Source organism: Typopeltis vanoorti, chromosome 22 (assembly GCF_054136105.1).
Source record: "Typopeltis vanoorti isolate ZY-2024b chromosome 22, IOZ_Tvanoo_1.0, whole genome shotgun sequence".
NCBI lineage: Eukaryota > Metazoa > Arthropoda > Arachnida > Uropygi > Thelyphonidae > Typopeltis > Typopeltis vanoorti.
Window position 1 is genome coordinate 72,890,246 of NC_143570.1, and position 26,399 is coordinate 72,916,644.

At 38.0% G+C, this 26,399-nt stretch overlaps 1 protein-coding gene across 8 annotated transcripts in view; it reads left to right on the forward strand.

Moving 5' to 3' along the window:
• Positions 1 to 26,399, forward strand: part of Bmcp (uncoupling protein Bmcp mitochondrial) — a 475,843-nt gene that overhangs the window by 170,155 nt on the left and 279,289 nt on the right. For all 8 annotated transcript variants that reach the window (XM_090411822.1, XM_090411820.1, XM_090411824.1 and 5 more), the window contains one exon: positions 15 to 162. In XM_090411822.1, coding sequence (XP_090267948.1) covers positions 15 to 162 — 148 coding nt within the window. The remainder of the gene's footprint in view (positions 1 to 14; positions 163 to 26,399) is intronic.

Sequence of the window (26,399 nt, forward strand, 5' to 3'; positions counted from 1 at the left end):
TTTTTCCTCTTCAGGTACTTTTCCACTTGATACCACAAAAACACGATTACAAGTTCAGGGACAAGTGATTGATGTAAAGTTTAAAGAAATTAAATATAGAGGTATGATCCATGCTTTAATTCGTATCCGTCAAGAAGAAGGTATAGCAACTTTATATTCAGGGTAACTATTTAACTAAATATTCTTAACTTCATTCTTGTATTCTTACTATTAATTATGCAAGTATTTTTATTTCAAAAGCTTCCTTCATTATTTTATTATTATTAACATCTGATCTCCATGGAATCAGAGACTCATCATACATACTATTGCACACAATGCTCATCCAACCATGCCTTAAATTGATTCAACATGTCTACATTCACAACATACTCGGGCAATGCATTCCACTCACCAACCACTCTCCATGCAAAGAACCTGCTCCTTACTGCTCTGTTCACATCCTCCTTACAAAATTTTCAACTATGGCCTCTTGTTCTACCCTGTCTCTCATTCTATGAAAAATCTCTTCCATGTCAACATGATAACCCCCCCCCCCCCATGACCAGCTTATATGTCTCAAGCATATCCTGCCCTCCTCCCCCTATTGACGAAGCTTTGAAATTTACATTCCCTCAATCTGTCTTCATCACTGGAAGTATGAGGAGTATGACTACCACTGACCACCTCTTTGAATCTTCTCTAGAATATTTCTAACATATCCTTATTGCCATGAAAACCCTGGCAACCAAATCTGTGCACAATAATCCATATGAGGCCTGATCAAGGCCTCATATGGATAGACGTATATTATTATTATTATTATTATTATTATTATTATTACATGACACCTCCAACTCTCCATCTCCACCACTCATTCCACCAACTACAGTAAACTGCATCATCTACACCAACGTCATTCAATCTATTCAAGTCTGCACATAAGGCCTTAACATCTGCCTGACTCTGCATTGCTCTTCCCAATTTTGCAACATCTGCAAATAGCTGCATGTCACTAGTTAAACCCATCCCAATATCATTAATATATAAATTGAATAACAATAGTCGCAAAACTGACCCCTGCGACATAACACCTATCAGACAGCCAGTCACTGATCCAACTCAGAAGTCTGTTATCCATTTCCAAATGTTTCAATTTATTTTACAGCTGTCACGTTCCAGTCTATCAAAAACTTTTGCAAAATTCAAGTACACTGCTGTATATGCACTCCCCTGTCCAAGACATTTATCACCTTGTTATAGTACATAAGTAAGTTAGTGAAACATGGTCTTCCTTTAACAAACTCATACTGATAACCACAGAGAATTCTGCTGTTATCAACCCATTTCTGTATCCCACTTCTCACCAATCTCTCCAGTACCTTCACAACAACTTGAGATATACTGATTAGCCTATAATTTGTAGCCATAGCATAGGTTCCACTCCCTTGGAACCATGCTGTTGTGAGACTTAATAAATAGGCATGTCAATACTACTGCCAATTCCCTGGAGCATTCCCTTAAGACACGTGGTGTTATGTCATCAAATCCTGTTGCCTTATTGACATCAAGGTTATTTTTTTCCTCATATACCTCCTGCACACTCACAATTAAGCCATCCTCTCCTATGTCCTCTACACTTAAGTTGCTTATGATTCCACCCTGATGAGGATAAAACACCCTTATAAATTGATCACTGAATAATTCAACAGTATCTTCTGCAGCAGTTACCATTCTACCATTTTCATCCATTAACATCATCTTACCATAATCTTTCTTTCTTCTACTTTCCACATATCTGAAACGTCTATAGGGTTTTTCTTTGCCTGATTTGCCAATTTCCGCTTACTCCACTTTTTCCTTACTAAATGAGTGATTCTCTTGGCTTGTGCTTTATACTCTTCATGTAACTGATTATTACCATTATTCTTTTTATACTGCCAGCAAAGGTTGGTTGATTGGTAGAGCCTCTGTTACTAATGGTTCATGCAAAAAGTTAAACAAGTTTGAGCACGCTTAGTAGTTGGAAGGGGTTCAATCATTCGATGCTGTTGCACACTCTCCCTCCATGAGTCTTTGGAGGTGTCACATAATAATAATAATAATACTGCCTCCAAAGTACTTTCTTCTTCTGGATTTCATACTCAAACCCCTCATTCGTCCACCTAACTTATTCGACTTCTAGCCTTTGGAATATATTCACATTGATGTTATGTATTTCTTTGTCAGTTCCCAAGCAGCATTTATATTCTTACCGCTCAACTCATCATTCCGTGCTATAGTTCTAAGCTTATCATAATCACCAATCCTGTACTTCCACATATATCCTTTCCTCACAGAAGTTTGTATGTGGCTAGCCAAAATCCAGCTGATTTACATAGGAAAATAATAAATATGTCATCTTTGTTAAAGCTGCCTTTTCCATTGTAGTTCTACATCTTATTCCGCTTTCACTTCTACCATCCTCTGTTCACACACTCCCTAAATATTTACAGTTTGAAATGAAGTATTGTAAGAAGAAGAGAATGTAAATTGCAAAACCTCATGAATAGAAAGAAGAGGGGAGATATGATTGAGATATATTAGCTAGTCAGTGATTGTTATCAGGTTGACATGGAAGGGTTTTTCAAAGAATGGGAGAGGGGGGGATAGAACAAGGGGCCATTGCTGAAAACTGTATAAGGAGGGTGTGAGCTGAGGAGTGAGGAGAAGGTTCTTTGCATGGAGTGTGGTTGATGAGTGGAATGCATAGACACATTGATTCAATTTAAGGCGTTGTTGGATGAGCATTGTGTGCAATAGTGTGTACCTTCCAAGATGAGACTCTGACTGCATGGTGGTCAGATGTTAATAACAACAATAATAATAATAATAGTAATAATAGTGTCACCATTTAGTGAGATCTTAGCAGTGACTGGTGGGTTTCTACTCATGAGAAATTTTGATTTTACTTATATTAATTATTATTATTTTCTTGGGCATGTCCAGGAAGTCAAAAACTCATCTTGTGAGACCTTTATGAACTGTTATTCATGCAATACCTATTATACTTCTTGATACTGCCTATTATACTTCTTGATTATCAATTTGCCATCCTCCAAGAAAAAAACAATCAGTCCTCACATTCTTGCTAGCCACACTCTTAGATAATTTCCAGGAGTGACCTCCACATTCTCACTTCCTGCCATGTATTGAAAGAAAAATGTCTTCAAGTCTTGTAAAATTTCTTTAATAACTTGTATGATTCTATCACCCTCCCCTCTTTTCTGCCCATCATCTAGCCTTTGTAATCCACAATATCAATTTCTCTTCATTCATATTCCATAGACCTGTCACAATCTTAGGCATTCATCTCCACGTATCAGTGAAAACAAATGTGGCCCTATTAAAGCCTTATATAAAGGAATAATAACCTCCCTATCTCTGATTGTCAGTGTATTCTCCACCTTCCAATTAATCCTGATTAGCTGTTCTGGCTACCTTTGCAAATAATTTCAAAACTCCAACTTCCTGTCCACATTTACACTCAAATCTCTGGTCATCAATTTCAGTTCAGTTCTATCTATATCCCATAGTGCATGACCTCACTTTTTGCCACATTAAATTAGCAGTCATTTTTATCCTTTGATCATACTGCCAGCATATTTAAGTCATGCTGCAGTATCTATATCTTCTATTCCTTAATTACTGCTCTTTTGCATCATCAACAAACAAGGCTTTATTTTCCCTTGAATCATTTCCTGTATCATTGATGTCACAATTGAATAGTATTAAACTCAAGTACAGAGCCCAGTGGTATACACCATTAGTTACCCATATTCTTCTGGATTAATTTCTCCCAATACATTAATCTTTGATGTCTGTTTATCAGCTGCTCTCTCATCCATATTGCCATCTTCCTATACAGTTCCATTTGCTTCAGTTTATATACCAAAGTCCTAATGTGATACCATCTCATAAATGATCATAGTGAACAGCTATAAGATTATCTTATAATGATACTATTTCCATTTTTATTTATTTATTTTCATTTATAGCTGCTTCAGTATATAAGTTAAAAAGAACAGGTGCAGCTCTCCTCTACTCATTATTTTAGCAGTTGAAGAATTCTCATCTCTTCCAGACCAGTTGGTTCTGAGTACAGGTCACATATAACTTTCATGTATCTAAAGTACATGTTAGCTCTTTCCACACTTACAAACAGGGAGTCAAGAATTCATTTTGGGAGGGTCTTATAAACAGTTATTCATGCAATACTTATTATACTTCTTCTTGAACTCTTGAACTCTTCTCTTGAAATTTTTTTTTGCAATTTTCATTTGAGTAGGCTGCAAATCAACTTTTTGCAGCCTACTCAAATGCCTATTTCAAATAAATAAAAAAAAGAGATTGGTGAGAAGTACAATACAGAAATGGGTTGATAACAGTAGTATTCTTCTCTGTGGTTATCAGCATAGGTTTTTTAAAGGGAAATCATTTTTAACTAACTTACTTATGTACTATAACAAGGTGACAAATACCTTGGACAAGGGAAATGCATATACAATGGTGTACTTGAATTTTGCAAAAGCGTTTGATAGACTGCCACACGACAAGCTGTTAAATAAATTGAAATGTCTGGATCAGTAACTGACTGTCAGATAAGTATCACAAAGTTGTATATGGAAGTGCAATATTCCAAAAGAGTGTACCACAGGGGTCAGTTTGGGGATTATTGTTATTCAATTTGTGTATTAATGATATTGGGATGGGTTTAACTTGTGATATGCAGCTATTTGTAGATGATGCAAAATTGGGAGCAACGGAGAGTCAAGCAGATGTTCTTGTTTTACAGGAGGGCTTGAATAGATTGCATGAATGGGCAAGTAAGTGGAACTATCAGTTCAATGTTTCAAGGTGTAGGGTTTTGAAATTTGGTAAGCAATAATGAAATGCGAAGTATACACTTGGTGGGGAAACTTTAAAGGAGGTAGAGGAGACGAGAAATCTGTGAGTGGTGGCAGACAAGGACCTGAAGAGAGTGGAGCAAGAATGAGAAACCCAACTTCAGTCCTGTTAAGCCTTCCGGAGCTCCACTAAGATAGAAATGAGTACCTGCCTGTTAAAGATTTCATGTCTGTTACAGACATTAGTTTCTATATAGTTATTATAGAACATTGACCCTTTCAGTTGGAAAAGACTTGTGTTTGATTCAGTGGCGACTTGTACATAAGCACTTCGACACTGCAGCACCTCCAAGGAAAAAACGAAAAAAATTAAATTTTGTTTGTGTTTATAAATAATAACAATGCTTACAACATTATATAAATGCAATACAACATGTCAAATATTACAGCTTATGTTTCAACATTGATTGAATAGTTAATAATTGGAATTGTTCGATTAACACTTTAGATTACAAAACAAATGCACTGCGACCTAACGCAGTGTAGGAATTATCAAATTCAGTCAGTTGCTGCTAGACTCACCAATATTCGTTTGCACTTGTAACTGCACGTAACAAGCGAATCCGACACTGCTCAACGAGCAGTGTCGCTACAGATAAATTGTATGCTTGCGTGCATTATTTTTGTGAGATATGAAACTTTTATTATTGGTTTGTGTTTGTAGTGAGAGTGAAATATTTTTGGCACTCACCACGAATGCACACCAATGATAAAAGTTTTGTATCTCACAGAAATAACGCTCGCAAGCATACAATTTATCTGTAGCGACATTGCTCATTGAGCAGTGTCGGATTCGCTTGTTATGAGTGACAAGTGCAAATGAATATTGGCGAGTCTCAAAATTCTCGAAGTATGTAAATTTACATATTCTCAAATATGTAAATTTACTTATTAATAAATTGGTTACTGAGGAAAAAATGAATTATTTTTCTTATTTTGTATATGCAGCACCCCCCACTTAAAATTTTCACTGGCTGCCACTGGTTTGATTCTCGTTTTGACAAGAGGAAGCTTTATGAGGACTGTTTCAGTTAAAGGTGAGGTAGCTGATCTCTCTCAAGGAAGTAACTAGGCGCTGATCCTCCCCCCCCCCCCCCCCCGAAACTCAGGTTCTTTATTCCACATACAGGTAAATTGGTCACAGAACACATGTAGCTAATAGACAAAAAGACTATCATCAGGTGGTAGATATCATAATTTATATAATGGAGGATTATATGAGTGACTCTAAGGATTATATGAGTGACCAGTGACTCTAAGGAGTCACTGGACTCCTTAGAGGCGTCACATAATAAAATAATAATAATAATATGAATGCTGTGGAATTTTTGTGGAATCCGCAATACAGAAGGTAGATGACATGATTCATGTGGTGTAACTGGATAAGCTTTTAACCTCTAGATTGGGATGAATCTGATGAAGACTTCGATTTGTGAAGGAATGTTTAGATCAGTTTTGTATCCTGTTTCCTGTAATTTTTTTTCAAGCATTGCTTTCATGTCATTTCAATTTCATGACTGCTAGTTTTGATTTGGAAGTTGGTTATTATTATTTATTTATTTTTGTCATGTAGACAGTATTCATAAAAAGGAACATTTGGATTGGTGCACTTTATTTTTTTTTCTGTAATGTGTATCTCTTTTCCTTTATGACCATCAGATTGTTATTCCTCAAAGTGCATGAAATCTGCTAAGTATGAGGAGTCTTTGCTGATCCACAATCTTTTCCATCTGGAATCTATTACCTTTATAACATCATTTTTTGATACCTTCTATTTTGCTCAATTTTTTAAAATTAATTTATCTTTTCTTTTCACTGATCTTGTCTGGATGCTAAGTTCTCTTGGATATCTTTGGTCCTTCCTTTTCTGTTTCCTCTTCTCTGATTTCTCCTTCTTCTATTTGGTTTGAATTTGTTCTTTAGTCAGTTCATTTCTTACACTGATTTCATTACTGTTAGTTTTAACTATTGATAATCTTTTCATAAGTGATGAGGAAGCTGGTATTCTTCTGGTCTAGAGTTTTGGAGCTTATTTCTGATTGATATACAGGGTGTTTCAAAAAGAATGAACCGAATTCAAATAATTATCATAAATTTAGTTTAATCCTTTATCCCAGTGAGAACAAACAAAGTTTGTGCCTGAAAATATCTTCAGGACTGAATATAATGTTGTACTATCTTACCTGGGTAAATAGTACAACACCAGGCAACTCGTAGCAAAGGTGGAACAAGCTGCCAACACTCCTATCCCAGTATCTCCCATAATGCAAAACACATCTCCTTGCGGATATGCATACTGTTATGCATTACGGGATTGGCCACTACCCAGGCTAGTTTCGACCTTTATTGAGGTCTCTTCAGTGGGAGCCAGGCCCAGAGCTGGAGATACCAGGCAGAAGCAGTAGCAAGGTCATCTTTACCTATAGGAGTTGCCAAAAGGTTTGCCACCTTTTTTTATTAAATTACTCTGATTTAGAGAAAGATGTTATGTTGAAAGTTTATTTTTCACTAGGTTAGACTATGATAAATTTAGTTTAATCCTTTATCCCAGTTACAGCAAACAAAGTTTGTGCCTGAAAATATCTTCAGGACTGAATATAGTGTTGTACTATCTTACCTGGGTAAGTAGTACAACACCAGGCAACTCGTAGCAACGGTGGAACAAGCTACCACCACTCCTATCCAGCATCTCCCATAATGCAAAACACATCTCCTTGCGGATATGTATAATGTTATGCATTAAGGGATTGGCCACTACCCAGACTAGTTATGACCTTTATTGAGGTCTCTTCAGTGGGAGCCAGACACAGAGTTGGAGCCCACTGAAGAGGACCGTGCTCTGGATATCTGCCACAGGATCTGATGGAAAAAAGCCACCTTACTCCACTGAAGTAAATTTATATTTGAGAGACTTTCCCTCAAGTCTGCTTATGCCCTCACAAATTACAAATATGGTTACATTAAACTTGAGGTAGTGAATTTTCATAACAGTCATGACAGACATCCATGAAAATTAGAACAAATCCTGTGAGTTGCACGATATGGGAAACACTCATCTGCAGACAAGCAGCCTAGTGCCCAACAACACCCAACCAAAGGAACAGGAAGCCTATTTACTATAGGCGTCCTGTATTTCTCTTGTTCATGCACCTGTTAATACAAGTGTATTATTCCTCTGAACATGTCAGTTTAACTTTGGCAAAATATTGGAAATAATAGTACTGTCTATGTTGTTAATTACTTTAAATAGCATTATGTATAATCAGGGCTTGAAAACTTTTGTGCTGGTTCACCAGTCAGACAAATATTTCACTCATCAGATGTCAACTTGGGTGTACTCTACCATGGTTGCTTAATATAAGATAATTATGTATTTATTCCTGGTTCTGGTCAGTTTATAAGCTTTTGTTAATATTATGGCTAATTTTAATCCCATGTGACTACTAGTGTTTAAGTAAATATGTTAACTACTTATACATTCACATGTTTTTCAGTCTGTAAAGAAAAAAAATCTTCCATTTTATAAGTGATATAAGACCATTTATTTATGTATTTATTTATTTATTTATAAATAAATAAATAAATAAATATTTTTTGCTATATTTTTGCTTTTAACACTTATGTCTTAAATCACTTTTATGGAAAAAAAGCAAACAGTTTCTTCTCAGCCATTATAAAGAAACATTGAAGGTGTTCACTATCATAAAAACACAATAAAATAAAACCATATGGTCTACACATATAGCTACATTACTTCATTTCTGAATTCTGATTGGCTCCATAACATTGTCGGATGTATAGGGCCAATGGTTTCATATGACACAGCAGCAACTCGTGAAACATTCACATAACATTTAGGTGAGAATCAATGTAAAGAAATAATTTGGGAAAATAAATATTTCTTTCTCAACTTTTCAAGTTTTAATATTTACTGTTAACTGTCAGATTCTGCATATTTCATTCCTTGGCAGAGAAATAACTTCATTACTGCTGTCCACTGCATATCTAGTTTAGGTTCTATGTTGCAATTAAGTAGTTACCTTGCAGTATGACTGAGCGCTTCCCCAAGGATAAAATGATGCATGCATATCATCCTCTTATCGGTTGTTTTCCATTACAACAAAATCAACGTAATCAACAAAACAGGTATTTGTAATGAACCAGCATTCCCTAATAGATGCGATAAGTAAGATGAACATACAAACTACTATTTATAACTATTTACATTACATAACATATGATGATAACTCTCCTGATATTGCAAAGATTTTCGAGTTTGTTATACAATCAGGATATTTCAACTGGAAAAACAAGATATATAGACAAGTTGAAGGTACTGTGATGGGCAATCCTCTATCTCCACCTTTGGTAAACTATTTTTTGAACCATCTGAAAGATACTTTGTTCTCATCCATTCATCCACAACACTCTCATTGGTTTCATTATGTTGATGATGTCTTTGCTATTTGGCCTCATTCTTAAAATGAACTTACCACTTTCCTACAACAGATCAATAGCTTTCACCCACGCATTCAGTTCACTGAATGCGTGGGTGAAGAAAAAGAAAAGCTGGTAGTTTACTGTTTTTGGACATCTGTCTTGCATGCATAGCCTCCGGTAATTTATCAACCAGTGTTTATCGAAAACCTACATTTACTGGCAGATACAGTCATCAAAAGTCTGCTCATCACATCTCTCAAAAAATTAGTGTTATCAAGTCCTTCTTGATGGGGAGGAGGTGGAGAGGATCCAGAGGCGAGTGACTAAGATGATAACAGGTCTATGGAATGAACCATATGAGAACAGGTTGAAGATTTGTGGGTTGCAGAAACTAGTTGAAAAGGCAAATTCAAATTGCTAAAGGGATTCTATAGGATTAATTCAGAGGGTATTTTTGAGATCAGGACTGGTGGTGGGAGAACTAGGGGATACCTATGGAAGCTGGGCAAGAGTGTGGTTATCAGGGGTGTTAGAGCTGGGTTCTTTACTTTTAGAGTGGTAAATGAGTGGAATAAGCTGCCAGAGTCTGTTGGGGATGCTATGACGGTGAACGAGTTCAAGGCAAGGTATGATAGATACTGTGAGAATGTAATCGCATAGTTGTGTGGACATGATGTTTAGGGCCTCCCTCGATGAGTCTAAGGACTCCTGGAGTCGCCCGAAATAATAATAATAATAATAAGTATTAATAGAGCACAAAAGGTGTGCTCCTCTCCCTCAAACTTAAAACAAGAACTTCTCACTATCAAAACGTTAATGGAATTTAATGGTTACAGCCCTAATCAAATCCAGAAGATAATCGACTCCTATGTTCCAACACCTCAGGATTCTTCAACAGACAGCAGGATTCCAGTCCTTTATGTTTCTGGCATCTCAAAACCGTTTGGTAGAATTTTGAAGAAGTATCATCTCATTCCCACATATTTTCTGAATAAAATTTCTCATCTGTTGCCATCTACATAAGACAAACTGGCGCCTCTATCATTAACTGGCGTTTACCAGATACCATGTGAATGTAATTTAACATACTTTGGGCAAACAGGACATTCTGTGGAAAAAAGAATTAATGAACATCAATATTATATCGAATACGTGAAACCTCAAAAGTCTGGTCTGGCAAAACATAGTATTGACACTAAACACAATATCCAGTGGGATGAAGCTCCTCTTCTCCATAGAAGCAGCTTTAAATATTAACCCCTTTTCAAAGAAAGTTGTGAAGCCCTTTTACATCAGCCAAATCTGTATTGGAATGATTGTGTCTCTTCTCTCTCTCAAAAGTTTGGGAGATTCTTATTTTATGTAGCCATCAGAAATAGTTTTTCATAATATTTTTAATAATATCATCATCATCATCATCAAATTCCTGACATGTACCCTCAAGGGGTGTAGAGGATATGATAATACTACATGAAAAATTTACAGCATTACTGACTTCCTGTCTACAATTTTCCTCCAAATCAGTCTATTACTTGTCAAGACTCCAATATTATCATTATCAGATCTTATATTTCTATCGTCTAAGGTACATTGTACTGTATCAATCCACCTATATCTTGGTCTTCTTCTGGGTCGTTTTCCTGCCAACCTGGCAGAGAACACTTTTTTTGCTAATCTTTCCTCGCCCATTCTGTTTAAGTGACCATACCACCTGAGATTAGCTCTGTTAATGCATTCCTGGATGCCGACAATGTCAAGTTCTTTCCTAATATCCTTGTTTTTAATATAATATTGCCATTGATGCCATCTGTTCAAGCCTCTAATCTTTCTCAGGACTCTCATATCTGCGGTCTCTAGTCTTTGATCAAGTGTTTTACTTCTGACACAGCTCTCAGATCCATAAGTTAAAACTGGTTTGAACACTGTCTTGTATACAGCTAATTTAGTGTTCCGACTAATTTCTCTCTTATTCCATATGAATTTATTCAATTGACTTCCTACCATACCAGCTTTGATGATTCTGTTATCTATTTCCATATTTAATTTACCATCTTCACTAAAAATCGTGCCTAAGTAGCTGAAATGTTCTACTTGTTCCACAGGTTCTCCGTTCACAACACAGTTGACATTTTCAATGATTCTACCTATTTTCATTGTCTTTGTCTTTTTATTGCTGTCCTTCATACCATATCTATTACAACAGCTATTCAATTTAGTCAGAGAATCTTGCAGACTTGTAGCGGATTTATTTAGAAGTATAACATCGTCCGCATAAAGCAAAGAGCTGACATCAACATCTCCATTTCTGATATCATGTTTAATACCACTTTCCTTCATAATGTGATCCATATAGATAATAAATAACAGAGGGGATAATGTACATCCTTGTCTAACACCAGATTTAACATTAAACCATCTTTCTGTACTTCCTTCAATTCTAACTGCCGACTTACAATTCAAATAAAGACTAAGTAGTGCTTGATATAATGCCCCATTGACACCATATAACTGTAGCATATCGAATAGCTTCTCTCTTGGCACCTTGTCATATGCCTTTTCCAGATCGACAAAAATTTAAATAGAGATCTTTGTTATATTGCCATGCTTTCTCAACTATTTGTCGTAAAGTGAAGATCTGATCCTGACAGCCTCTGTTTGGTCTGAATACAGCTTGTTCTTCACCAAGCTTTTCTTCCGCAATTCTTCTCAACCTTTTCTCAAGTATGCTTGCATAGATCTTGCCAGAAACACTCAGTAAGGAAATACGTCTATAATTCTCACATTCAGTTTTATTTCCCTTTTTATATATGGGTACTATCAGAGCTCTACTCTAATCATCAGGAATTCGTCCCTCTGTCCAGGCTTTCTGAACTATGCAGTGCAGCCGCTGACTTTTATAGCACCATATTTCAGCATTTCTGGTCGAATATCATCTCCTCCTGCTGCCTTTCTACATTTTCAACCCTTTGATGGCTTTTTCTCTACTTCAAGTATGGATATGTATTCCTGACTGTATGCCTGTTGAGTGTTTTTTACCACTGTGCTATGACTGCTTGTTTCATTTAGCAATTTTTCGAAGTAATTACTCCATACTTCAAGGATATCTTTTTCTCCTGTTTTCATGTCACCTTTATCATCTCTAACTCCTTTTACAGCACTCTTTCTTCCATTTCACATGCTTGCCACTGAATCTCCAAGGTTTGGTTCCTGTTCTCAAACTCTTTCATTTTTTCTTCAATAATCTTTGTGTATTTTAGTCTACAGTTCAAATCTGAGAGCTGCTTGACTTTTAAACTTTCTTACATGTTATTCTTTTCAATACAAAATTCAATTTTATCCTGCTCAAGACTAAATAGTGATCGCTTCCAATTTCAAATCCTCTGTACACTCTGGTGTCCTGCACCAGGGAGAAAACATCACTATCAACAATAACATAGTCAATGAGACTTTTCTTATTCCTTGCCTCTTCTCTCCGTGTGAATTTGTGCACATTTTTATGTTGGGACATGGTGTTAGTAATAACTAGTCCATGTCCTGAGCAGAAATCCAACAGGTATTTGCCATTATTATTGGCTTTGCTCTTTTCTCCAAATTTTCCCAAAATATTTTTGTATGTCTGACAATCATTTTCTACTCTGCTATTTAGATCCCCAACAAGTACCAACTTTTCCTTTTTCATTGTGTCAGTTGCTTTTTCTAAATAATCAAAAAATTCCTCTACTTCTACCTTAGTAGAACCTTCTGTGGGACCACAGGCACAAATAAGTCTCATTGTCCAGTTCCCCATTCTCATATTTGCCCACATTACTCTACTTGAGACTGCCTGCCATTCAAGAAGATTGACCTCATATTTAGTGTTGAATACTATGGCTACTCCTTCTTTTCCTTGATTGTCATTTCCTGAATATAACATTTTGTATTTATTGTTCAGAAAGATCTTACCAGTTTTTGTCTTTTTTTGTTTCAGTCACCCCTATTATGTCGATCTGGTACTTATCTAATTCCTCAGCTAGCTCCATTTCTTTGCCATTCAGGCTTCTTATGTTGATAGTACCGATCTTTAACTCTGGTGATGTTGAGTTGGGGTGTGCTTTCAGATTTATTCCAGTAGCTGACTTTTCGCTGTTCGCCCTGGTTCCCTGGCGAAAACAATGGGGGCTTTGTTTAAACGGGCAATGCCCCAGTCGGCATGAAATTTTGTCATGTTGTACCATCATTTTGTATATTGGTTTAAGCCAAAAAGAATACAATTTGGTCGGCTAAATCCCAAATTGCCAGCCCATCCTCGTTCGTTCAGCATCCAGGTAGATACCCAACAGGGTGCACCATGAGAAGGTGAGGATTGGACATTAGGTCAGAAGCCCTGGTCGGTTTTCCGCATTTCTTTAAAGGTTATGTGGAGGTCTCCTATCAGGTGGGTATAGACAGGAAAGATGGATTTCGATGATATAAATAAACATATTGTTTATTTATCTCAAACAACTGAATATCACCATGTAATCCATTGTCCATTGGCAATTATTATAAATTATTATTATTATAACCATTGATATGAAGTTAATCAATGATTATAATAATAATATGAATGTCCTACTGCTGAGCCCTGTGGAACTCCACTTGTAACCTACTTTGTTGATAGTGCACCCTCATATACAACTTTCTGATAATTATCATTCAGTCAGTCTATAATTCAATTCATTAACCTGATATCTGAAACCAGTATGCTGTAACTTAAATGTCATTGTATCATATAGCACCCTGCAGCACCAAGAGTGCTACTTAAACAATCCATGCTGAACCTCACAGATAACATTACACTCATCTGCCAATGTTAAATCTAATCTTTTATTAAATTCTCCAAAATGTTATGAACTACAGAAGAAATATAAACTGGTCTATAGTCATTTAGACCAGTTTGTATTTCTTAAAAAAAAATGGTCCTATGCAGTGGCACTCTTTTATCTTCATTCCACTTCTGGGCTTTTCCTTAGCCAGACCCTCATTAAAAAGCTAAGTCAATGGAGCTGTCAGTTCTTTAGCATATTCTCTCAAAACACGTGGGAAAATCCCATGCCGACCCATTGCCTTATTGACATCCAAGGTATTTAGTAATTGTAACACACTCTCCTTTTGCACTTCCAGAATCCTAGCTATCCCTGTAGTAATAAAAGCTTCTTTTCCAGGATAAAATACCCCAATATAGTGATTATTAAACAACTCCACTACATCTTCTGCATACATCATTATACTCTACTTCCATTTTCATCTATCACTGTCATTCTTCCACAATTATTCCAACTCCTACTTTTTGGATTTTTCTTGAGTCAGGACTAATTCTACTCATATTCCAGTTTTTTGCCTTCTTTACAATGCAATTCACTTTCCTGGGCAGAATCTTATATTTATTATTATTATTATCCAGGCCTCCATGGAGTCAAAAGACTCATGGTGGGAGGTCGTTTTTAGGAAACACAAATTTATCACACCACTCCTTGAACCCATTGATCGTTCCTGCTCCAACCACTCTCTCAGGCAATGCATTCCAAGGTTCAACCACCCTCCATGCAAAGAAACCACTCCTCACCCTCTTGTGCACATCCTTCTTGCGTAACTTCCAAGAATGGCCCCTTTTCATTGCTCCTTCCTGCTGTTCCACCAAGTGAAAGAACTCTCCAACATCTACCCTTGTAACTGCCTCTCAACAATTTAAAAGTCTCAATCATATCACCTCTCCTTCTTCTATCTACCAAACTCTGCAGTCCACATTCCCTCAGTCGATCCTCATAACTCATATTGTACAGTCCTGAAACCATCTTTGTTATCTGCCTCTGTACCCTTTCCACAGTCAATTTATCCCCTTCAAATCCTGGGGACCAATTTTAGAACAATAGTCTAAGTGTGGTCTGATGAGAGCCTTATACAGCAGAATGATAACTTTTTTATCTGGTTGCTCACTAGAGGACTACATGCTGTGTAGTGTTTGTGGATAGCTCCTAAACAGATAAGTAATATTTTGAATAATAATTGGTGAATTTGCATAGTATTGTTTACTTTTAGTATTTTAGTGTGTCTGGGTGATTTCTGTGTGTTTTTGAGTATTTTAATAGTAAATTGATAGATACGATTATCTGTGCACATGGCTCCCATAAAGAGGAATACAAAGATGGCATCCAGGTCGCCATATTTATCTAAAAATTTTAACTTAAAGGATTTGATTCAGTGTACCGTTTGCGAAATGTATGCATTGAGGAGAGTGATTGGAGTGGTTAAACAACGACAGTGGAGTGAATGTGTACAAAAAGTGTAAAGAATGTGAGGATTTAAAGAGTGTTTCAGGTCGTGTGAGTAAGATCGTTGTCGAAAGTGAGAATCTAGATAACAGTGATATGCGAGGTATGAATGGTGATATTTGTGAGGGAGTACCTGATAGCTGTGAGAGTGGCGTTGAAAATGACAATGAAGGTAAACATATAGAATGATTGAATGAATCATCGGAGAACAAAAATGATCACACTGATGCAATGAGTGAGATCGCTCTATTACGTGGAGCAATACATACGGCAAATTGGCAGCTGGAGCATTGGCAAAAATGTTTACCAAGTATACCGACTAATAATTGGCAAAAGTATGATAGAAAAAATAAGGGTATGATAATGAGTGTAAACAAAATGAAAGAGCGAGTGTTGTATGGAGATTCCTTAGTAAGAGTGTGTTAGTTGAACACACTCTTACTAAGGCCTCCCTCAATGAGTCTGTCGACTCCTTGGAGTTGCCCAAAATAATAATAATAATAATAATAATCTCTGCAGGTCAATGTCCTGCTCAGTATTGTAGCAATCCTCTGAGTTACCCTAATAACCTTTGCAGTATGCTCCCTGAATTTCAGTTATCTATCTATCATCACCCCCAGATCTCTTGTCTCCCTACCTACCTCCTCCAGTACAGCTCTTCCAATCGGGTATGCATCCTCCCATGGGTGGATCCCAAACCTCAAGACTTTACATTTTGCTGCATTGACACCCTGCTGCATTCAACTGACACCTGCATTCAACTGAATGTCCCCATGCAATCATTGATATAAAGGTTGTTTAATACAGGTCCCAGTACTGATCCCTGTGGAACCCCACTTGTAAACTTCTGCTTCCTTGATATTGCCACACCATACACAACTGACTGATAATCAGTCAGCGAATCCTGAATCCATTTGACTAACCTGACATTTAAACCCATGTGCTGCAACTTAAATATCAGCTTATCATGTGGCACCCTGTCAAACGCCTTTACAAAATCCAAAGAAAAAAGGCATATATGCCTTTACCTCATCAACTGTTCTTGTCACTTTATTATAAAAGGCAATCATATTACTAAAGCAAGAGTGCCCCTTAACAAATCCATGTTGATTCTCACAGATAACATTACCCTCATCTGCCCAACACTGTATACAGTCCCTCACTAATTTCTGCAAGACTTTAACAACTACTGATGACACTCAAACAGGCCTATAATTAGACACTTTCAGTCTGCTACCACCCTTATGCAGCAGCACTATCTTACCTTCCTTCCATTCCCTGGGTACCTTTCCCACAGCCAGACTTTTATTTAAAAGCCAGGTCACCGGAGCTGTCAGTTCTTTAGCACATTCTCTCATGCAACTACTCTCCACCCATCTCCTTATACTTTATCCATAACCTCTTTTTCATCTGCATTTCCTGTTTGATATTGTTTGTCATTTTACACTAAATTGCTTTCTCTTATTCACTCGAGGTATGCAACTTGCCATTGCTGCTAATTAATATTTCTTCACTAGTTCCCATCCACTGGTGATATCTTGCCTTTCTAATTCTTCCATCCACAGAACCTGCCCAAAGCTGAATTCTAGGCTTATTTTAATCACCTACCCTATAATTCCACATAAATTCCTTTCTCCTTGAGACTTCTGCATGTCTATTCGTTCTTTCAAGTCAAGACTATCAGCTGGGGCAGGAATGAACCCGAGTTACATTCACATCTTCTGGTGCTAGGACAAACTCCAAAACTCTTGAACCTCATTTTCCTTCTACTGCATGTTGTTTAAGACATTTGTCCTTTAAGAATTGTAGAAATTCCATTCCTTTCCTAATACTTCCTGTTTCTTCCCAAATTTTGCTGCTGTAGATAAAATCTCCCATAATGTTCACTCATTTTGCACTTTGCCAAGCTCAACTACCTAAACATATTCTGCCCTTCACCCTCTGTATTTCCTGGCTTATAGCAACATCCCACTAAATATCCTGTCTTGCCCATCACTCACCATATGTTCTCAAAACCATTAGTGCCATTTTCTTCTGAATCTTCCAATCTGAAAGGACGCTTATCATAAGTAATAACTCAACACTTATCATAAGTAATATCCTGCCACTGCATTTGCCCTTCCTACCTTGCTATATATGCTATAACTTTCTACTTATATTATTCTCAGCATAACTTTCTCCATCAACTATATTTCACTGATCCCAGTAATATTTGGAGAGGCTGAGGCTATCATTGCCACCAATTCAACTCCTTTAATTAATTATAACCCTACAAAAACACAAATTAAACAATTAAATAAGCTGCTTGATGAGATTGTTAACTGGGATCAAAATACTGTGGACAAGTTGAGGCACTCATTTCGGAAGAACTTCTCATTTATATGGCCTCCCAAAAATTCATAAAGAAGGTTATCCAGTAATACCCATCATGAATTGTATTGATTCTCCCACTTCTAGAATTGCTAAATTTCTGTCACATTTATTAACTGCCCACACTGGACAATCCAGATCATTCATCAAGAATTCCACACATTTTCTTGAGAAAATCAAGGATATTCAAATAAACGAGTCGGATTTGTTAGTCAGCTTGGACATTGTTTCCTTCTTTACCAACATTCCATTATCTGACACTGCTAATTTATTATATGATGATTACCCTCCTGATATTGCAAAGATTTTTGAATTTGTTATAAAATCACGATATTTCAGCTGGAAAAATAAGATCATGTATTATATCGAATACATGAAACCTCAAAAGTCTGGTCTGACACAACATAGTATTGACACTAAACACAATATCCAGTGGGATAAAGCTTGTCTTCTCCATAGATGCAGGTTTAAATCCGAACGCATTTTCAAAGAAAGTTGCAAAGCCCATTTTACAACGGCCAAATCTGATTCGGAACTACTGTCACTCTTTCTCCCAAAAGTTTGGGAGATTCTTATCTTATATAACCATCAAAAATAGTTTTTAATAATATTATTTATTAATATTAATTTCTAGTACAAAGCAACAGTTTTTAATTGGTAAACCCTGACTCCTGTATGTATTTTGTAATGCGGTTAGTTTGATTGCTTGTTTATAAACACTGATGATATACTGTTATTTTCAGCATGAAATATCTGTGCTTTTATTTCATTAAAGTTAATTACTGTGGTTATCGTGCAATTATTTATTTATAGTCATGCCACAGGTACCTTTAAAGATTATCCTCATCCCTTGAAAACAGGCAACCAAATCTTCACATAGTAGTCCATATGTGGCCTGATCAAAGCCTTATACAAAGGAACCATAACTTCTTTGCCTCTGCATGTCTTTGTCCTCTTCAACATTGCCATAAACTGTTTTAATGGTCTAACAATTTAGGAATGTAACCCCTAAACTTCAAGTCTCAATCCACCATCACTTCCAGATCCAAAATGTTCCCATTACTGTATAATTTGCATCCAACCTTGCCTATCAGATTTCAAGAACTGCCACTTTACAACATTCAACTTATAGATCCAATCATTTGCCCACTCACATACACTGCATTAGTGAACTTCCTCTTTTGGGACACCACTCCTCCATATACAACCTGCTTATACCTGTCCGACAGCCAATCAGCTATCCTTTTTCTAGTCTGTAATGTAATCCCATCCGTTTTGGTTTAGCTACCAACTTGTTATGTGGCAGTCTATCAAATGCCTTTGAAAAATCCAAGTACACCATCATTATTGCAAGTATTTCATGCAAAATAATCAGTAAACAGAAAACTAACAGTGGGTACTAAGGAACCAATTACTTCTGCACAACTTGCAAGTACCCATAGTCCATCAAATCAGTTACCTTTACAATTAAAAAACAGCCATGTGAATGTGCCTATTATGTGTACTGTACGAAGTATAGATGGTGGCAACAAAGGCCAACGACGAAAGAGTACCTCGAGTCTCGTCAGCGTAGCACCATCGAGCACCAACATACTGAATGATAATATGAAGTGCCACAGTTGTAAAACTGAAGTTATCAAAAGAAAAAGTATATTAGGCGATTTCTGGTAACACTGGCTACATGCTTCCTGTGTAAAAATAGATGAATCGACACAAGTTTTTTATCGATATCAACCAGCCTTTCTCTGCTCAATTTGCCTTCCTTCCGTAAAGCTGCTACTGAACTTAGGCAAACCAGTCGAAAACATCGAACACCTTAACACTATAATCGAACTTTCAATTCCAAAATCTGAGTGCTGGAAACTAAGTCCGAGATACACAATGACCAACACCCAATCGCAAATGCACCCTTGCCCGCTAACGAACTCCGATACCTAATCGCATCAACGGTACATGAGTCGATTGAGGCTGAAAACAAGAGACTCAACACTGTTATTCTGAATTCTCCGATGGAAAATAGTAAATCATTAAAAGAAGATGTCAGAAAATTAGCAGGAGAATGCAACTTCGATCCCAGAAACATCGTCAAATGCCATTGTTTCTGATCCATAAAGAAAAGAAAGGATGGAACTAATTTTCCACGTCTACCTGTGACACCAATAAGTGCATCCAAATTAATAATGGTGATAAATAACAAGTTAAAGGATACTTGGTCTCCCAATCGTGCATATGTGCTCAACCTGACTTAAAATTTGCGCAGAGGGAACAAATACGCCAACTTCGAAGACAACTTGAAGAAAAACGCCAAAATGGAGACAACAGCTGGATCATTATTATTATTATTGTTCCGGGCAACTCCAAGGAGTCGACAGACTCATCGAGGGAGGCCCTAACATCATGTCAAGAACAACTATTCGACATTCACACAATATCTATCATACCTTGCCTTGAACTCATTCACGGTCATAGCACCCACAACAGACTCTGGAAGCTTATTCCACTCATTCACTACTCTCCAAGTAAAAAACCTAGCTCTAACACCCTTGTCAACCACGCTCATACCCAGCTTCCATTCATGGCCCCTAGTCCTCCCACCACCAGTCATATTTTCAAAAATATCTTCTGGATCAATCTTATAGAAACCCTTCAGTAATTTGAATATCTCAATCATATCACCCCTCCTTCGCCTATTGACCAATTTCTACAACCCACAAATCTTCAACCTATTCTCATAAGGTTCATTCCACAGACCTGCTATCATCTTGGTCACTCGTCTCTGGATCCTCTCCACTTCCTCCCCATCATGAAGAAACCCTGGTGCCCATAACTGGGCACAGTAGTCCAGATGGGGTCTTATCAAGGCTCGATACAGAGGAACAACAACTTGTTTGTCTATGCATGTTAAAGTATTTTTCAGAAGCCAAGTGATTTGGTGAGCTGTTTTAGTCACTTTTGCAATGTGCCCCCTAAACTTCAATTCCCTATCCACCAACACTCCCAAATCCCTGGCCTCATCAGTCTTCTGGAGTACGGTTCCACCAATGCGATATACTGCTGCTATTCTTTTCATCCCAAAGTGCATAACCTTACACTTTGCCACATTAAATTGACATCCATTTTTCCTAGCCCAGTCCTCCAAACTATCCAAATCATCCTGTAAAATTTTGACATCCTGTGCGCTCATAATTGCTCTACCCAACTTTGCATCATCAGCAAACAAGTGAACACTTCCTCTCAAATCCTTTACTATATCATTGATGAACAAATTGAAAAGCAGTGGTCCAAGAACAGAGCCCTGTGGCACTCCACTAGTCACAAGCCATCTTTTAGACTCCACTCCTGAATAAACCACTCTCTGGTATCTCTCCTTCAACCATAGACTACAAACGAGCCAAACTGGTGCAAAAACCAAGCAGCCACCAAAGAGACCAGTATGCAGGCACTGCATAGGAAACGTGCAATACCCTTGAAATCAAATACATGCATTACAGAACCTTGCACTTCACTAACATCCGTGGCCTCAATTCAAACCTTAATAGTCTCCCCTACCATTTGCAGTCCACCAAACCCCACTTTTTAGCAGAAACTCAAATCTTACCTACCTCCAGCACTATCCATCTCAACCTTCGAAACTACACACTGTTTAACTCCTTTCGACCCCAAGGGTCGAAATTCTAACCTAGAATTGCCCAACTTTGACCTTCTTTGGTTGAAAATAACCCTTCCCCACTCAGTCAAATTAATCTACTGTCTCTATTGCTCTCCTAATGCCACAAACCAATCTGAGCTCATTAATTTCCTCTCCTTAAAAATTGATTTTCTCCAGTCCCAGTCTCCTTACAGCGAAATCATCCTCCTAGGAGATTTTAATGCCCATAACACCAACTGGCTTTCCTCCTCCAGTTGTACGGATCTTGTAGGCAGAGATGCTGAAACATTTGCTATCATTAACGTCCTTACACAAATTGTTCACATGCCAAACAGATAACCCGAACCACTCCCCAAATACCTTGATCTCTTCCTTACCAATGACCCTTCCAAATATGCAGTGAAATGTAGTGAGGGTAATTCTGACCACAATCTAGTGCTCATCTCCTCCCCCATGCAACAAGACTTACACACAAGAGTAGTTTGGCATTATGACAGTGGGAAGTGGGACAGCCTCCAAGACTACTATGCTTCATTTCCTTGGATGGACTATTGTTTCCAATCTTCCAATCCAAACATATGCACCAAATGCTCCATATGCTCATTTCCTCCCCCACCATATGCACCATAAGCTCATCTCCTCCCCCATGCAACAAGACTTACACAGTCACTCCCACACAAGAGTAGTTTGGTATTATAACAAAGTGGGACAGCCTCCAAGATTACTATGCTTCATTCCCATGGTTGGACTGTTGTTTCCAATCTTCTGATCCAAACATATGCACCAAACATATCACCAAAGTAATCCTCACTGGCATGGAAATGTATATTCCCCACGCTTTTCTGAAGTGCTATCCCCCTATCCAAATCCTGGTTCTCCAAAAGATGTGCCAAGGCTGTACAAATGAAAAAATCAAGCACACCACAACTGGCTTAAATCAAGTACTCCATCCACTTCAATGCTTATACTGGTCAAAAACAGATTCAAGAAAAACTATGAATGCTTCCAAAACAGAATTTGAACAGGATAAAAAGAGGAAACTTGCAGCCTGCCCAAATGACAGCCATTCCTTTTGGTCTCTTGCCAAAGTAATTGCTCATAACTTTGGCCCTACACTATATCCACCACTATCATATGTAGATGACTCAATTGTATCATCACCTACAGAAAAAACTAATCTCCTGGCTTCACACTTTGCCTCCAATGCATGCATAACTGACAATGGCAAATGCCCCCAATCATTCCAACTGCCCAGCATACAATGCCTCCTATATCCTTTTGTCAGAAAGAGATCAGAAACCTGTTGTTTAAATTAGACACTAAAAGTCTCCTCGCCTTGATGGCATTCCTCCAGTTGTCGTGTTGTACCAAAACTGACACCTCTCCTATGCCAGATGTACATACTCTCTTACTCAACTAATATATATCCCAAAGCCTGGAAATTGGCCTATATTCAACCCATTGCTAAGAAGGGTGACAAATCACTGCCATCTAACTACCACCCTATCTTACTCACCTCATTCCTATCTAAGTGATGGAGAAAACCATCAATTCTCAACTCCTACACCACCTTGAAGTCACCCAGCCATTAAGCGACCACCAGTATGGATTCAGTCACTGCCAATCAACAGGAGGTTATTATTATTATTATTATTATTCAGGCCTCCATGGAGTCAAAAGACTCATCGTGGGAGGTCCTTTCTAAGAAACACAAGTCTATCGAGACTCATTGAGGGAGGTCCCTCCTAGGAAACACAAAGCCTATCATACTACTCCTTAAATGCATTGACCGTTCTCGCTCTCACCACTCCATCAGGCAATGCATTCCATGGTTCAACCACCTTCCATGCAAAGAAACCACTCCTCACCCTCTTTCTCATAGTTTCCTTTCGTAACTTCCAGGGATTGCCCCTTGTCATTGCTCCTTTCCACTGTTAAACCAAGCGAAAGAACTCCCTGGTGTCAACCCTATAACCATCTCTCAACAGTTTAAAAGTGTCCATCATATCACCCCTCCTTCTTCTCCAAAACTCTATCCACCAAACTCTGCAGTCTACACTCCCTCAGCCGATCCTCATAACTAACATTGTAGAGTCCTGACACCATCTTTGTTATCCGCCTTTGTACTCTTTCCACAGTTAATTTATCCCCTTCAAATCCTGGGGACCAGATCTGAGAACAATAGTCTAAGTGTGGTCTGATCAGAGTCTTATACAATGGAATGATAACCATTTTATTTCTGCAGGTCAGCATCCTCATTATTGCAGCAATCCTCTGCATTACCTTCACTACTTTTGCAATATGTCCCCTAAATTTCAGGTTTCTATCAATCACCAAACCCAGATCTCTTGTCTCTACTACTTCCTCCAGTTTAACTCCTCCCATAGAGTATGCAGCATCCCATCAATGTGTCCCACACCTCAAGACCGTACATTTTGCTGCATTAAACTGATACCGTCATTCATTTGCACATCTATCTAGCTTATTCAAATCCCCTTGCAGGGCAACCACATCTGCACTATTACTAATAACCCTTCCCAGCTTCGCATCATCCGTAAACAACAGAATATCCCCTTTCCATCCACGGACAATGTCATTGATATAAAGGTTAAACAATATAAGTCACAATACCGAGCCATGTGGAACCCCACTTGTAGCCTTCTGCCTCTTTGATATTGCTCCACCATACACAACTCTCTGATACCTATCGGACAGCCAATCCTGAATCCAGTTGACCAATCTGACATCCAGACCCATGTGCTGCAGCTTGAATATCAGCTATCATTTGGCACCCTGTCAAATGCCTTTGCTAAGTCTAGGAAAATGGCAGTATATGCTTTTCCCTCATCTAATGCTCTTGTAACTTTATCATAAAAGGCTAGCATATTGCTAAAACAAGAGCGCCCCTTCACAAATCCATGTTGACTCTCACTGATAACATTACCCTGCTGTATGCTGTATATGTATGCCTCACTACTTTCTCCAAGATCTTACTAACTACTGATGACACACAAACAAGCCTATAATTAGACACTTGCAGTCTGCTACCACCCTCATGCAATGGCACTATCTTACCTTCCTTCCATTCCATGGCCACTTTTCCCGCTGCCAGAGACTTTCATTGAAACGCCAGGTCAGAGGCAGCTTTACTAACATCCAGAGTACTCAGTATGTGGAACACACTCTCCTCCTACACCTCTAAACATCGAACCTGCTCTATTCCACTAGTATTCAAATTGACTCATCCAGGATGAAATACTCTAATAAAGTGTTCATTGAACAATTCCACTATGTCCTCTGTGTGTCACTCTATTCCCATTTTTATCCCACAGTGTCATTCTTCCACAGTCATTTCTCCTCCTACTGGCCACATAGCTAAAAAATTCCCTAGGATTTTCCTTGGATCTATGGGCCAATCTTTTCTCATATTCCAGTTTTGCCTTCCTTAGCATACTAGTCACTCTTCTAGTCTGTGTCTCTATTCTTCATGCATCTTCTCTTCACCTGTCTCCTTATATCTCTTCCATAGCCTCTTTTTGGCATGTAGCTCCTGTTTAATATTGTTTTTCATCCACTTTACTCCAAATTGTATCCTCTTCTTCACTCATGGAATACAGCTTACCATTGCTGCTAACAAATATTCCTTCACAATTTCCCAAGCACTAACGATATCCCGGCCTTCCAATTCCTCCCTCCACGAAACTTCCCCAAGTTGACGTCTAAGACTATTATAATCACCTGCTTTATAATTCCACATATGTTCCCATCTGTTTGATATTCCTGCATGTCTATTCATTTTCCAAGTCAAAAACATATTGTCACTCTCTCCAACTGGTGGGGAGATGTCATCTCAGTTATTATCAGAACCTCTGATTCTATGACCAAATATAAAATTCTTGAACCTCTTGTTCCCTCTATTACATGTTGCCTAACACGTTTGTCCCTCAAGAATTCTAGAAATTCCATTCTCTTATTGCTACATGCATCTTCCTCTCCCCAATTTATACTGCTCTTGTTAAAATTTCCCATAACAATCATTCTTCTTGCACTTGCCAAGCTCAACTGGCTAAACATCTCCTGGGCCCCACCCTCTGTGCTCCTTTGTCTGTAGCAACACCCCACTAAATATCCTATCTTGTCCACCTCCTCCTCTCCCATATATCACCCATCTCTGGACAAATGCCATAGAGAAATTTGGTTAATCTCAAGTGGTTGCATTTGATATCTCCAAATTTTTGACCCGGTCTGGCATAAAGGCTTACTAAGCAAACTCCTATCATTTGTACTGTCTCAGGACTTTTGCAGTTTGCTTGCCAGCTTTCTGTCTGGACACACACACACATTATGTGTGATGTTAGATGGTTTCATATCCTCCAACCATCCAACTAATCCTGGGGTTCCACAAGGTTCTATTCCCTTACCAACCCTCTTCCGTCCGTATTTCAATGACCTGCTTCAGTTGACCTCCAATACACAGTTTTGCAGATGGTAGCACATTGCACTCATCCCTTTCATTTGACAAACCTTACTCTACACAACTCACTTCAACTTACTGAACATCAACCGCCAGTGCCCTCAATTCGCCCTTCAAGCTATCCTCCAACGAGGCTCAAATAACTTCATCAACTTTAATGGTAGTAAAACCCAGTTCTGTCTTATTTTTCACAAAAAAAAAATTTTCCACCAGTAATATTTTTGATAACACTCAAATTTCCAGACAAGGTG